Source organism: Macrosteles quadrilineatus, unplaced genomic scaffold (assembly GCF_028750875.1).
Source record: "Macrosteles quadrilineatus isolate MER2022 unplaced genomic scaffold, UCM_ALF_1.0 Scaffold_7__1_contigs__length_78375512, whole genome shotgun sequence".
Taxonomy (NCBI): Eukaryota; Metazoa; Arthropoda; class Insecta; order Hemiptera; family Cicadellidae; genus Macrosteles; species Macrosteles quadrilineatus.
In genome coordinates, this window is record NW_026542600.1 from 34,152,473 (window position 1) to 34,164,764 (window position 12,292).

Sequence of the window (12,292 nt, forward strand, 5' to 3'; positions counted from 1 at the left end):
GACTACATATTTTTAGTTTTTTAAGGCAACTCCAGACAATTGCAGCTTCTGAATAACTATTTAAATAACATATCGTTTAATTTGAAGTTTACATTGGAAATCGAGCTAAACCAATCCTTAAACTTCTGGATTTAACGCTTACCAAAGATAATGACAACATAAAATTCAAAATCTACAGGAAGCCAACGATTACCGATCACACCATTCACGCCTTATCTAATCATCCCCAAGCTCACAAAATGGCAGCTTAAAACAGTTTTGTAAACAGAATGTTAAGAATCCCCAGAAGACCACAACTCAGAGTACCCCATTCTGAAACATATAGCTGTTAGCAATGGCTACCCCAGCAGTATTATCAATAAGATAGTTAACAAACAAAAAAACAAAATTGGTAAACAGATTGATAAACCCTGCAACTTTGTATCTGTCGAGTTCGAAGCCAACCCACACTATACCTTAAAAAATGAATTGAAAAAACATAAAATCACCCTAGCCAGTAAATCATCAAACAAGCTAGAATGTCATTTGAGCCAATCCAGCCGTAACAAAATGATCATGATTTAGATGGCACAGGTATTTACAAACTATCTTGTAATGACTGCACCAAATTATACATTGGCCCATCGGGACGTTCTTTCAATACCATATTTAAAGAACAAATCCCTGAACCAAAACTGTCACTACAAGGATCAAAATTTGCAGAACATTTAGTAAACGCCAATCACAATGTCAATAGTTGCCAAAATAATTTACAAATCTTGTACAAATGCAGTAAAGGCCCCCTCATGAACGTCTTAGAGTCTTGAAATTTATAAATCTAATCAAAAATCCCCTCAAGACGTCTTGAATGAAAAAACTAAATTTTGGTTCAAATAATGTATTCAATAGAATTGAAAACATTGACATCAGAGCTACTACTAGTCTTTATAAAACCAAGGTCAATGTCACCAACTGGACAATGGATAGTTCTGTCGTGTCCGCCATGTAACCTGCATCGGTTTGTTCTGTGTTCAATGTGACAGGCCTGTCGTCTTATGTTTTTTTTTTTTATTGTAAACTTTATGTATCGACCTGTATTTATATCTTGATGAAGAATTCCGTCGGATTTTTGACCAAATTCAACATGATATTTAAAGAATTTGATAATGGGTCTTTGTACCCGAAACTAGTCATCCATAGACTAAGACATATTGGCAATAAAAGTCACAAACTTAATTGCATCGGAAATTTCCATATCTACAACAGTACAGCTAAAGAACCCAACTTAATTTAAGTTAATTAACTCCAAAACAAATTCAGCAGCCAATCCAATTTTTTAGAGAATAATAGAAATCAAACAGGAAAGAAATAATTTGAGTAGATAAGGTTGGTACACCGTGTTATCAGCTGTTCCAGTCATCAACGTAACTCCTGCAGTAACCAGAATTGAACAGTCGGTCGTCAGTTTTCAAGCCGTGCACACGCTCTAAATGTCTTTGTGTATTCTTGTTTTTGTGTGTCCTTCCTGTTTTCTTATGTGTACTATATACCCCTGACGCAATGTAAATGAAGACTTTTCGTGATAAATGTGACTAGACTATAGTTTAGTGTACCACTACGCACCTGACAATGGAGTTATCTCCAAAACGGCCGTAGTGGAATATCACCCCTGATTGCATAGACGGTAAGAAAAATATATATTATCATTAATTAATCAAATTTAACACCCTTACAACAATTAAAGAAATTGTCCAACAGTAATGATAACTTCTTGAAAAATAACAAACCAAGATTGTTTGGAGTTTAATGAAAATAATATTATGAAGAACATTAAATCTTTGGATCCGTTCCAAAGAAATGGTTTATAATGGCGTTTCTACAGTCCACAATCATAGTGTTAATTTTTAATATTGCTTTAAGGATCAATCTCAAATTCCCTAATGGCATTGAGGAAACTGAATCTAACCAAAAAGTATGAGTCTAGATGAAGACAGTTTACATTCTTATAATAAATCCTCTGATATTATTAACAAGAAGTGTTACTTACTGGGACTATCAGTCCTTGCCAGGAGAGTATATTTGTGTCATCAACACGAATATCTCGGAAAGCTTTCAAACCGGATGCTCTTATGTCCTGCAGTTCCTACAACAAGCAAAAAACAGTTATTTGGAGTAAAATTCAACACAATAGGCCTACCTACTTGGAACAAACAACTCCACACAGGAACATTATAAGGTACATCTCCTCATGGTTCATGATCATTAAATGCTACAGTGGAAGCCAGTATATGTGTGAAAGACTGCGAACCAGCATGATAGGACCGTGGGAACGGGGTTTTATGGAGTAAAAATTTGTGTTTTTTTTTCATTTTTGACCCTCGGAACAAAAACATTTCACAATTTCTCTCAAGTCCGCTTTGAAGAGCTTAAAAACAAATAATTTAGTATGTTAAAGTTTTTTTGTAGCCCATACTTATTGGTTACAAAGAAAATTCCAAAAGATGTCAATTTAAAATTCCCATGTTATTCTTATGAAGAATACTGTAAAGTTAGTTTGCTTGTTAATGGATATATTTTGATCAAACTTGGTTACCTAATTGAAGCTATTAATATTCTACTAAAAAACACACTTTATTAGCCTCCCTGTAGCAGCAAACCTAGGTACTCGTTAAACCTAATGTTATTTGAATAGAATTAATTGAAAATCAAACTAGGCAAATGGAAATTTGCTTAGTCTGCAGGTTAGCTGCGACGGGGGTATTTAAGAATTGAATTGAATTTCTACACACTAAGCATCTAGCAGCAGTAGTATAGGTCTCTTCACCTGTATTACTTTAGGTGGTAGGCCTACTTATTATGATTATAGTAGGATGTGTTATAAAGTTTTTATCAAAACAATAAAAAAACGATTATACATTCAACTGTCAGTAATAATAAGGCCTAAGCAAAATTAACAAAGCAAGTAAGTGCCGTGAGAGGCAGAGGTAAACTGATTTTCAAATTGAGTTAACCAATATTCTCAGTGACTTTCGTAGATGTGGGCCTAGTCGTATGTCTAATTAACTGGTGTAAAAGGTAAAAAAAATTAGTGAGTTCCGTATTTTATGAATACAACACTCCTCTTCGTTGAGTTCAGAAGTTGAAAAACTTGGTTGCCTCAAAAACCTGTTGCTTTCGAAGTTATACAGTCCTCATGTGATAAGACGGGGATACCAAACCAAAGTCTCTTAGTAATATAGGAATGTGACAAAGAGGATAAAACAAGCTGCCATATTTGATTGATCAGCATTATAGGAGCTAGATGATTTATTGTAGGCCAGGGGAAAAAAGACTGTATTGGGTTAGTTTTTACGTGTAAAGCAGAAAATCTGGCGTGAAGAGCCAAATGCCCCTTTTATCCCACATCCTGTTTTAAGCCCACCCATGGTAGGCCTATAAATTAAAAGTCCTGTGCATGGAAACACTGGTCTAAGATGAACAGCAAAGACCAGGAGTATAGGAAGTTAGGAACTTTACTAAACAAAACCACATTTGTTTTAAGAACTTTGAAATCTTCCCGATGCCCAATAATGTTGGCAATTCATTTCTGAGCTGGATTTAGACAACCTTGAGGATCTATTTCACTTCACTTGCTACTATGCTTTCAAAGTCTGACACAAATCTCACTCAAAGCTCACTGAGTATACCCTCCATACACAAGCCTTGAGTTGTCTGCACACATGACTAAGAAATTTAGGCGTGAATAGGCTTATGGTACCAACATTTAACGATCACCTAACAGGCTGAACTGCTTGTCATAAACAGGAGAGGCACACAAATGACTGTTGAACTTATGGTGCAAAAGACTAAGATGACCATGCTATTACAATTCAAATGTGATCAAGATTGGGAGCAAATCCTCAAATTGAATCAGTAATTTACCCAGTAATTGATTGCAAATGCTGAGCCTAAGAAATGAATAAGAAATGAATCCCGGGCCTTAAAATAACTGGTCAGTTGTCTAAAATTACTTTGACTTAAAATAGCCTAAAGGGAGCCACAACATAATAATTGAACAAGCCTACTTTATGAGGAACATGGGCTAAGCCTAAAAAATAATAACGGAGGGGTCGACAAAATTAGAGACCTCGGAATCATAATGGAACCTCCCTTGACCCTAGTGCACACATTGACCATAGCTTTAAAGGCCAGCTCACCGCTGGTAAGAACGGCCAAAGAGAGTTGCCACAAACCCTCGTCACACGCTATAAGACACTCGTACGACCAGTTGTAGAGTCTGGCACTGTAAAATGGGCACCATAGCAACTTGGAGGCATTCGACAGCTTGATAGAATGCAATTGCATTATGTGAGAATGCTTGGAGTAAGACTGAATTATCCATACTTGAAAACACCAACATCAGAGTTACGAACAGCATTTGGACTTCAACAACTTCCATGGAGAAGAAAGGTCAATGAACTCCAATTTCTTTTCAAGCTTGCCAATGGATATGTTAACTGTCTCTGCTTACTTAGGATATAGACCTCACTATAGCCTGCGCCACACGCTCATGCTCAGTCTTCCAGAGGTGCTACAAACCAACGAACTATGCCCTTAACAATTGTATCTCAAGGCTTCTCAGGAGTGGCAGCGAGGTGGCTTCCAAGGGTCGATTCCTTCCACGGCTCCCCGTCTTCATTTAAGAGTCAGTCTTTCTGGGTGTAGTGTCAGTGGAAAATTAAGTTAGGTGGTGGTGGTTACTTTTAATGATTTTTCAATAAAATAAAAGAAATATATGATCAGTTCTTCCCTACTAGAAGCACTAATAAGTCCCCCTGTCATTGCCAGATGTCATTGCTGATCCCTTAAGCCAAGTGATAAATAGATGCCAACAAGAGGAGTGCTTCCCAGAGGTTCTGAAGCTTTCCCTGTGCAAGCATGCATCGTCTAAACAACGAAATCCGAAATTCCCCTCTCTAAATAAGGGTCGGTACACACCTAGGCTACAACTACTTAGGAATATAGTGCTGGCACTAAATGATCGTTGTAAAGCTAGTATGAGTGAAGAGGTAAGACTTAGGTTTTATGATTCTTATCATAGGGCTAAAAGGCAATACAGATATGAAGTTGACCTAGCAAAAAAGAGTACTAAAATTCTTGCGATTAAATCCTCCAGCAACCAATGCAGAGCTGCTTGGAATTTAGTAAACCGTGTTGCAGCATCTAGGAAATCTAACACTAAACCTAGAGTAAAGGCTAGTCCAGACAACTTCAATCGTTTCCTTCTGAGCCAATTTGATGACATCGTTGAGTCCATAAATGATACTGGTTTGTCATTGGATGATGTAAGTCTACCAATCCATACCCTAAGAAACAATGCCATAGAATTTCTAAGGTGGACTTCGGTTAGCCCCAGTGAGATCATTGGGCTTGTGAAACATTTCAAGAACAAGAAGTGTCTTGACATATATAGCATGTCTGTAAGTGTTCTGAAATATGTAATAGATGTCATTGCTGATCCCTTAAGCCAAGTGATAAATAGATGCCTACAAGAGGAGTGCTTCCCGGATGTCCTGAAGCTTTTGAGAACTATGCCTTTTTTCAAGAAGGGGGATCCAGCCGATCTAAAGAGCTACAGACCTATATCGGTTATCCCTGTACTGGCCAAGATCATGGAAACAATCATGAAATCCCAACTAGTCGCATTCTTTGAGGATAATGCACTTTTTTTGAATGCCCAACATGGCTTTAGGTGTGGGAGATCATCCGTTACAGCTATGTCTCAGCTGGTGTCTATGTTGCTCGACTCTTTTGACGCCAAGGGATCCACTGCTCTAGCTCTTGCAGATTTAAGCAAGGCTTTTGACTGTGTCCCCCATTCCCTTCTCATCAAAAAACTTAGAGCCTATGGTGTAAATGGACAGGTGCTTTCCACCCTCAGTTCCTATCTGTCCGGCAGGAGGCAAATTTTAACACTTGATGGGACGGATTCTAACCCGTTGGCCATTAAGCATGGAGTGCCTCAGGGCTCAGTCATCGGGCCTACCCTGTTCCTGGTCCTAATAAAGGACCTTGGTCTGTTAGGAAACATCCTTATTTTTTCTGACGACACCACCATCTTCGCCAGCGGAAACACCCCAAACTTATCCCAGGAGCGAGTATCTGACACCTTCGGTCTTGCTAAGCAGTGGTTTTTGTTGAATAAACTGAGTCTGAACGAAGCCAAGACCCAAGAAAATACATGTGGTCTCAACCTCAGCCTGACAAATGACCTAAATGAGGTTAAGCTTTTGGGCTATATCCTAGACACAAAATTGACCTGGATCAGTCATACATACATAATGTGCCTTAAACTTGCCCGGGTGATTTTTCTGCTAAGACGCCTAAAACCCTTACTGTCCAAGAAACATATAATCAAAGTATACTATGCACTCTTTTACACCCACATTGTGTATGGCCTCTTGTTGTGGGGACATTCCTCTGGATGTCAGAACATTCTTCTGACTATTTATAGTCAGTATATCTTGCTCAGTTTGACTTACATTAAGGAGAACAACCTGTCCCTTACAAAACGAGCAGAACAACACTCTAGCAATGAAACTATATAATACATTGCGAGCTAGTACTAAGGATCTTGATCCCCGCAAGTTTAAGCGAAGGAAGAATAAAAAAATGGCTAAAAAAACCCCCTCTTCTCTATAGAAGGATTTTTTTATGAGGTCAAAAAGCTGGTCAAAGATGAAGAAAAGAAGTATGAAGTAAGTATAAAGTAAGTATGAAGATAAGGCAAAGAAGTTTGGCCAGAAAGGAAGCAAGACACCCCAGCAATAGTACACCACTATTGGAACCAAAGACATACGGTATCTGAAGAAGATAATTTACTGTTTATAAATCACAAACTGATTGTGCCACGACAGGACATGCTTCAGCGAATCCACATCGCTCGGAGTATTTGAAAAGTGCAAAGCTAGGGCTCGACAGATACTATATTGGCCACGAATGGCTAGACATTGAATGTTTTGTGGCTCATTGCAATATATGTGAAAGGTTTTCCAGAAATAATGCATGGGAAACCCTTATGCCGTATCCTATACCTTAGGTTACGGTTACCTTAGGTTATCAGCCATGGGAGTGTATCGGATGTGACATATCTTCATATGGAGGAAATGTGTAGGTACTTAGTCATGATGGATGTTTACTCAAACTGGTTGGAGCTGGTTAAAATGACATGTAAATCAGCATGCAAAGACATCTTCAGCAGATTTGGCCCCCCTGATATAATGGTAGCGGATAATGTCCCTTACAACAGTGCCCAAATGAGGGAATTCACCTGTGAATGGAATTTTTAAATTGTGACACACAGTCCATGCTATGCACAATCCCTATATCTGTGAAATCTTCTTCTGAATGGTGTGACCAGAACCAGTTCTGGTGTATCTTCTGAATGGGCTTGCTGAAAGGGCAGTTGGAATGGCCAAAGAGTTGATTAGGAAAATACAGAATGACGGTAAGAATTTTAAAATGGCTTTATTGGAGCTTAGGAACATGCCCGTTAAGCATCTGGGATATTCTCCAGCTCAGATGATGTTCCAACACAGGTGTAAAACAACGATCCCTGTTACCTAGAACTGCTAAAACTGACGCTGCATGAGGGAGTACAAGACAGGTTGAAAACAAGACAACAGCTACAGAAAAAATATTATGATCGGTCAGCCAAAGACTTAAGGGTTGTAAGAAATAGCGAAAGAGTTGTCTTCAGAAATGAAGGTCGGTGGGAGCAGGGAAAGATTGTTAATCAAGGGCCAACTCCAAGAAGTTACTGGGTAAGAAGGTGATAACGGGGCTACATTAAGAAGAAATCGCCGCCATCTGAAACCATCACTCACTCAACAGAACAATTCCCAGTCAGTTCCAAGGCAAGACGAGCCAGTACAACTAAGACCTCAGAGAGAAATCAAGCTACCATCAAGATCTCAGAATACAATATAATGGTCTCAAATGAAGCTGGAGAAATTTGGTTGGTTATTATTGGTTATTGTTTTGAGTTAATTCTCTCAGACTTATTTGATGGGGGTTTTTTAAGGAGAATGTAGGAGAGATGTATTATAATGTTATGTTCACATATTACCATAGCCTATGTTAATAAAATAAATGTATCATATGTTAGTTGGAGGTAAACAAGATCAGCCATGTTTATGTTTTAGTCTTGAGTTGCATTGTAAATAAACTTCTGAACTAAATGTTATAGCTTCTAATTTTATTTATATTTTCTAACTAAAACAGGTGGTGCCTTTAAAGGGTCACAAAAAGTGTTTCTAGTGGGCAATACCCTGGTTATCCTTCCTCCCAGGCAAGTACGCAAATCTCATTGTTAGTGAATTGATGCTGTTAAATTCAAAATTGCACCATGATGTTTTTTGCACACTTATGTTCCTATTTATCATTGTTATGTGAGGATATTGCTTCATTTTTATTTTTATTTTGTTACTCCATTTTATTGTTCTTGCATGTTTTACAAGTTAGAACGATCTGCATAGCATGAACAATGAACATGGTAGCATGATCTCCTACCATGTTCTGTTAATATGTTGCCAAATTCATTCTTGCAATTGCACACACACCTGATTTTAATATTTGTCTCTTTGATCATGCTTGCTTCTCTTTCTTATTGATATAGGCCTATTTGTTATTTATGTATAAAAGCTGTCTTTGCAAATTCATTTTGTTATTGTTAGGGCCTAACTCTTTGTCTTTTTATGTAAAATAGGCCAAGTACAAAAATCGGCCTCATGTATCATAATTAAATAACTTAATGGTGATTCTCTATGAACTAAGTAGGCTAAATAAATTAAGTTGAAACAATCAATTTAATTGACTATATCTACGCAGTCAGTGTAGGTAAACTCTCTTTAGGTAGGCTACAGGCAGAAGACCATGTGATAATCTTTCCATCTGAATATTCTAATGCTGCTTCAACTTATTAAGTTATTGTCACAATTAAGATTGATTTGATTTGATGTATGGTTAGGTTTTTTAATCAAGAAATCACTGTCACATGTTACCATTACTGATAAACCTATTACGGTATTAGACGACAGATAGTTCAAAGTCAACTTTTTGTCCAGGGAATGGGCATGTGTTTATATTGGCTTACTAACTTTCCTAATCCTCTTAAGATATAATTTCCTATTCCGCTAGCAATCCCTAAATCCTATTCTGTTATAACTCCCTCGAATTAATTTATAAGTTACAATCAAATTGTTAAATCATTATCTGTTAAATTAATATTTCCTATATTAATATTAATTTGTTGTCTTGGAATGTATTCGTCGCTTCCTGTTTGTTTAATAGGCCTATGCATGCTTAGGCCTACTGTTGCCAAACTTGTAGGTAGGTACTCCAATGTAAAATGGCACATTGTCATAAATAAATAAGCTCTTATTTTAACTTAGCATTAGCTTATTTTTTGAACAAGAAGGTAAGAAAATCCTCGTGCAAATTTACTATCTGTTAAGTAAGTTAAACCGCTCCCCTAGACAATATCTGCATTAGCCTAATCTTAACTTACATCTCTTATCAATAACTTATAGAGTGTATTTAAGACCATTGGTGTGAACCTGGCAATAACTCAGCAATAAGTAGTGCGGGCGCCTTATAAAATCTATTGCTGGCCGTTTTGCGGAATAATACGGCCGCGTAGCATATTACCGATAATGTCACCAGATAGAGGACACTTTAACGGACACAACAGTATCAATATCATGTAGCCTAGGCCTACCTGGGGAGTAGGCCTAAGTTAGTTAAGAAAAGGGGGGGTAAAGTCAGCAATAAGTAGTGTGCGCGCCTTATTATACTACGGGGCTGTATTTTTCCACAAAACAGCCAGCAATAGATTTTATCAGGCGCGCACACTACTACTTATTGCTGAGTTACTGCCAGGTTCACACAAGTTTTAAGGCCACCTTATTTATTTATTTATTTATTTATTTATCATACGGTAAACACCATTTTTACAATCGATAATACATGAGGGCAATACAATAAAATATTTATAAATATATATAAGTCAGATTCAGATTCATCTTGCTGAATAAAAAGATTGCTAACATGAAAAAATGACACCAACAGGATTGTCCAAAAATGCTTTAACAAAAATTGGATCATGCGTATTATAAATCCTAGTTAACAAGCATAAACATTTTTAGAGAAAAATACGATTACCAAAACTAGATAACAATTGATAAATATTTCAATATAATAACAATAACAAGCAAAAATATAAATATATTTGACAGACAAGACAAAAAAGAAAAAAAAATGACAACAATTAATAACAGTGACGTAAACTAAGTGAAAAATTTTAACAGTGCAATACAAATTTATCTGAATGTGCAAACAACAAACAGGTAGCAAATTCCGGACAGTGATCTCAGGACAATTTCTCATCAACAAAAAACAATAACAATAACAACTTAAACTATGATATTTTTTATGGCTTTCAGTTTGCAGGTGAACACGTCAACATGTTGGCATGCTTGATTTCCAATTCTGTGGAGCCGTGGAATTGTACTGTGGAAGGCGTAGTTTGTAGAAAAAGAAGCTTTGTTGAAGAGTTGAATGTGCCTGAAGTGTCGAGGAACGTGGAAATTAATTAGGCGAAGTATTTCTGGAGCATCAACTTCGCCGTTCAACAACTTCCAGAGGAAAGACAGGTCTGCAGATTGTCTACGGTCACTCAGTCGAGGAAGGCCCATATCGATGCGAATATCTTCAATCGGCACTGTATAGAATTCATGGCCCAACTTGACGCCAATAGAGCGAAGAAAGCGATTCTGAATTTTTTCTACTCTTGATATGTGGCTGATTTGATGTGGATTCCATATCAAGCTGCCATATTCCAGCACAGGCCTAACCTGAGTCATGTAAAGAGTTCTCAGAGCATTAACATCAAGTCCGTATCTACCACATCTAATGACAAAACCTAGAGCTTTAGAGGCTTTATTGCAGATTGTATTTATGTGCAGGTCTGGGTTTAAATCGTATGACATTAAAACTCCTAGGTCTCGTATGGCACTCTTCCGTGGCAGGATGGCATTATTCATCGTGTAGTAGAAGTCAATACGCTGCTCGGTACGGTGATAAGATACCACTGCAGACTTTGAAACATTGATATCCATGTGGTTATCCAGGCACCAATTGTCGATTGAGTGCAAACATTGTTGAAGGGTGGAACAGTCTGCCTGAGATTTTATACACTTGAAAACCTTGATATCGTCAGCAAACAGCAAGCACTTATAAAAGATAGGCCTAAAGTTCAAAGGTGATGTTGTCTGCCAAGACTCAAGACTTGACAAATTTTAAAAGAAAATACCTTAATTATAGGCCTACATTATAAATATTATGAAAAGAAAACAATTTGTTCAGTTATTGTTAGCCTATCAATTATAATCATTCTTTTGAATGAAAGGACCTAACTTAATTAGGCTACTTAGGTGTATAGCCTAGGCACACATGAGACTGTATAGGCCTAACCTTGACTACATTTTAGTTTTTTTACTAATTAATTCAATGAGGCATATTTAAGAGTGTAAATAGTTCATCAGAATCCACTAACATAAGATAACATTAATAATAGTCCTATTAGTACAAGTTTAATAATAATCCTTGTTTATTACATTAGGCTTTGTAAATGATTTTAGAGCATGACTTGAGATAATTTTAACGTCTTTAACTGGTTGAAAAAAATGGTAGGCTACTAAGTTTTCTTACCTTTTGCAACCTTCGTGTTGCAGTCATTATGGATTCTTTTCTTCAACTTAGTCGATTATTTTCAACAATTACAGGTCAAAACTATACTCTAACAAGTACTTAATGCATCACGCATAACCCCTTTTCTCGTTTTCTGTACTTTTTTTGACCCGGGAACTGAACTACTGCCTGGCTGATGGGCTACGCTACGGGCTATTCGTATTCGATAGTTCATGGGGTCTGACTTAGGGGAGATCATTGAGATATAGAGATACGATTGAGGCATTAGTTCAAAATTCCTCCGTGAATAGCGCTGTAGTAGAGAGCATTTTGGCAATGAAGGTTTACTAATCGCAAAAATAGTTCTGTTCATGAAGTGAAATTATAAATGCCTCAAATTCAATTTTAAATTTTTTTATTATAAAATTACTATTATAATCTAACCGAACTAACCAAACTTGCTGATAATGAAATAATATAAAAAAGTGTATTAATAGGAAAACATATTCTGTTTATTAAATAAAACTAGAAATTGCTCAATTAAAATTTTATAATGACTTAACTTAATAATAAAATTAAACTGTCT

At 36.8% G+C, this 12,292-nt stretch overlaps 1 protein-coding gene across 1 annotated transcript in view; it reads right to left on the bottom strand.

Moving 5' to 3' along the window:
* LOC128998740 (ubiquitin-conjugating enzyme E2 L3-like) overlaps positions 1–11,886 on the bottom strand; it is a 30,191-nt gene extending 18,305 nt beyond the window's left edge. Inside the window, exons 1-2 of the mRNA XM_054425071.1 lie at positions 11,728–11,886; positions 2,027–2,122 (exon numbers count right to left, since the gene is read on the bottom strand). Coding sequence (XP_054281046.1) covers positions 2,027–2,122; positions 11,728–11,754 — 123 coding nt within the window. The 5' untranslated portion in view covers positions 11,755–11,886. The remainder of the gene's footprint in view (positions 1–2,026; positions 2,123–11,727) is intronic.
* Positions 11,887–12,292: the final 406 nt, after the last annotated feature.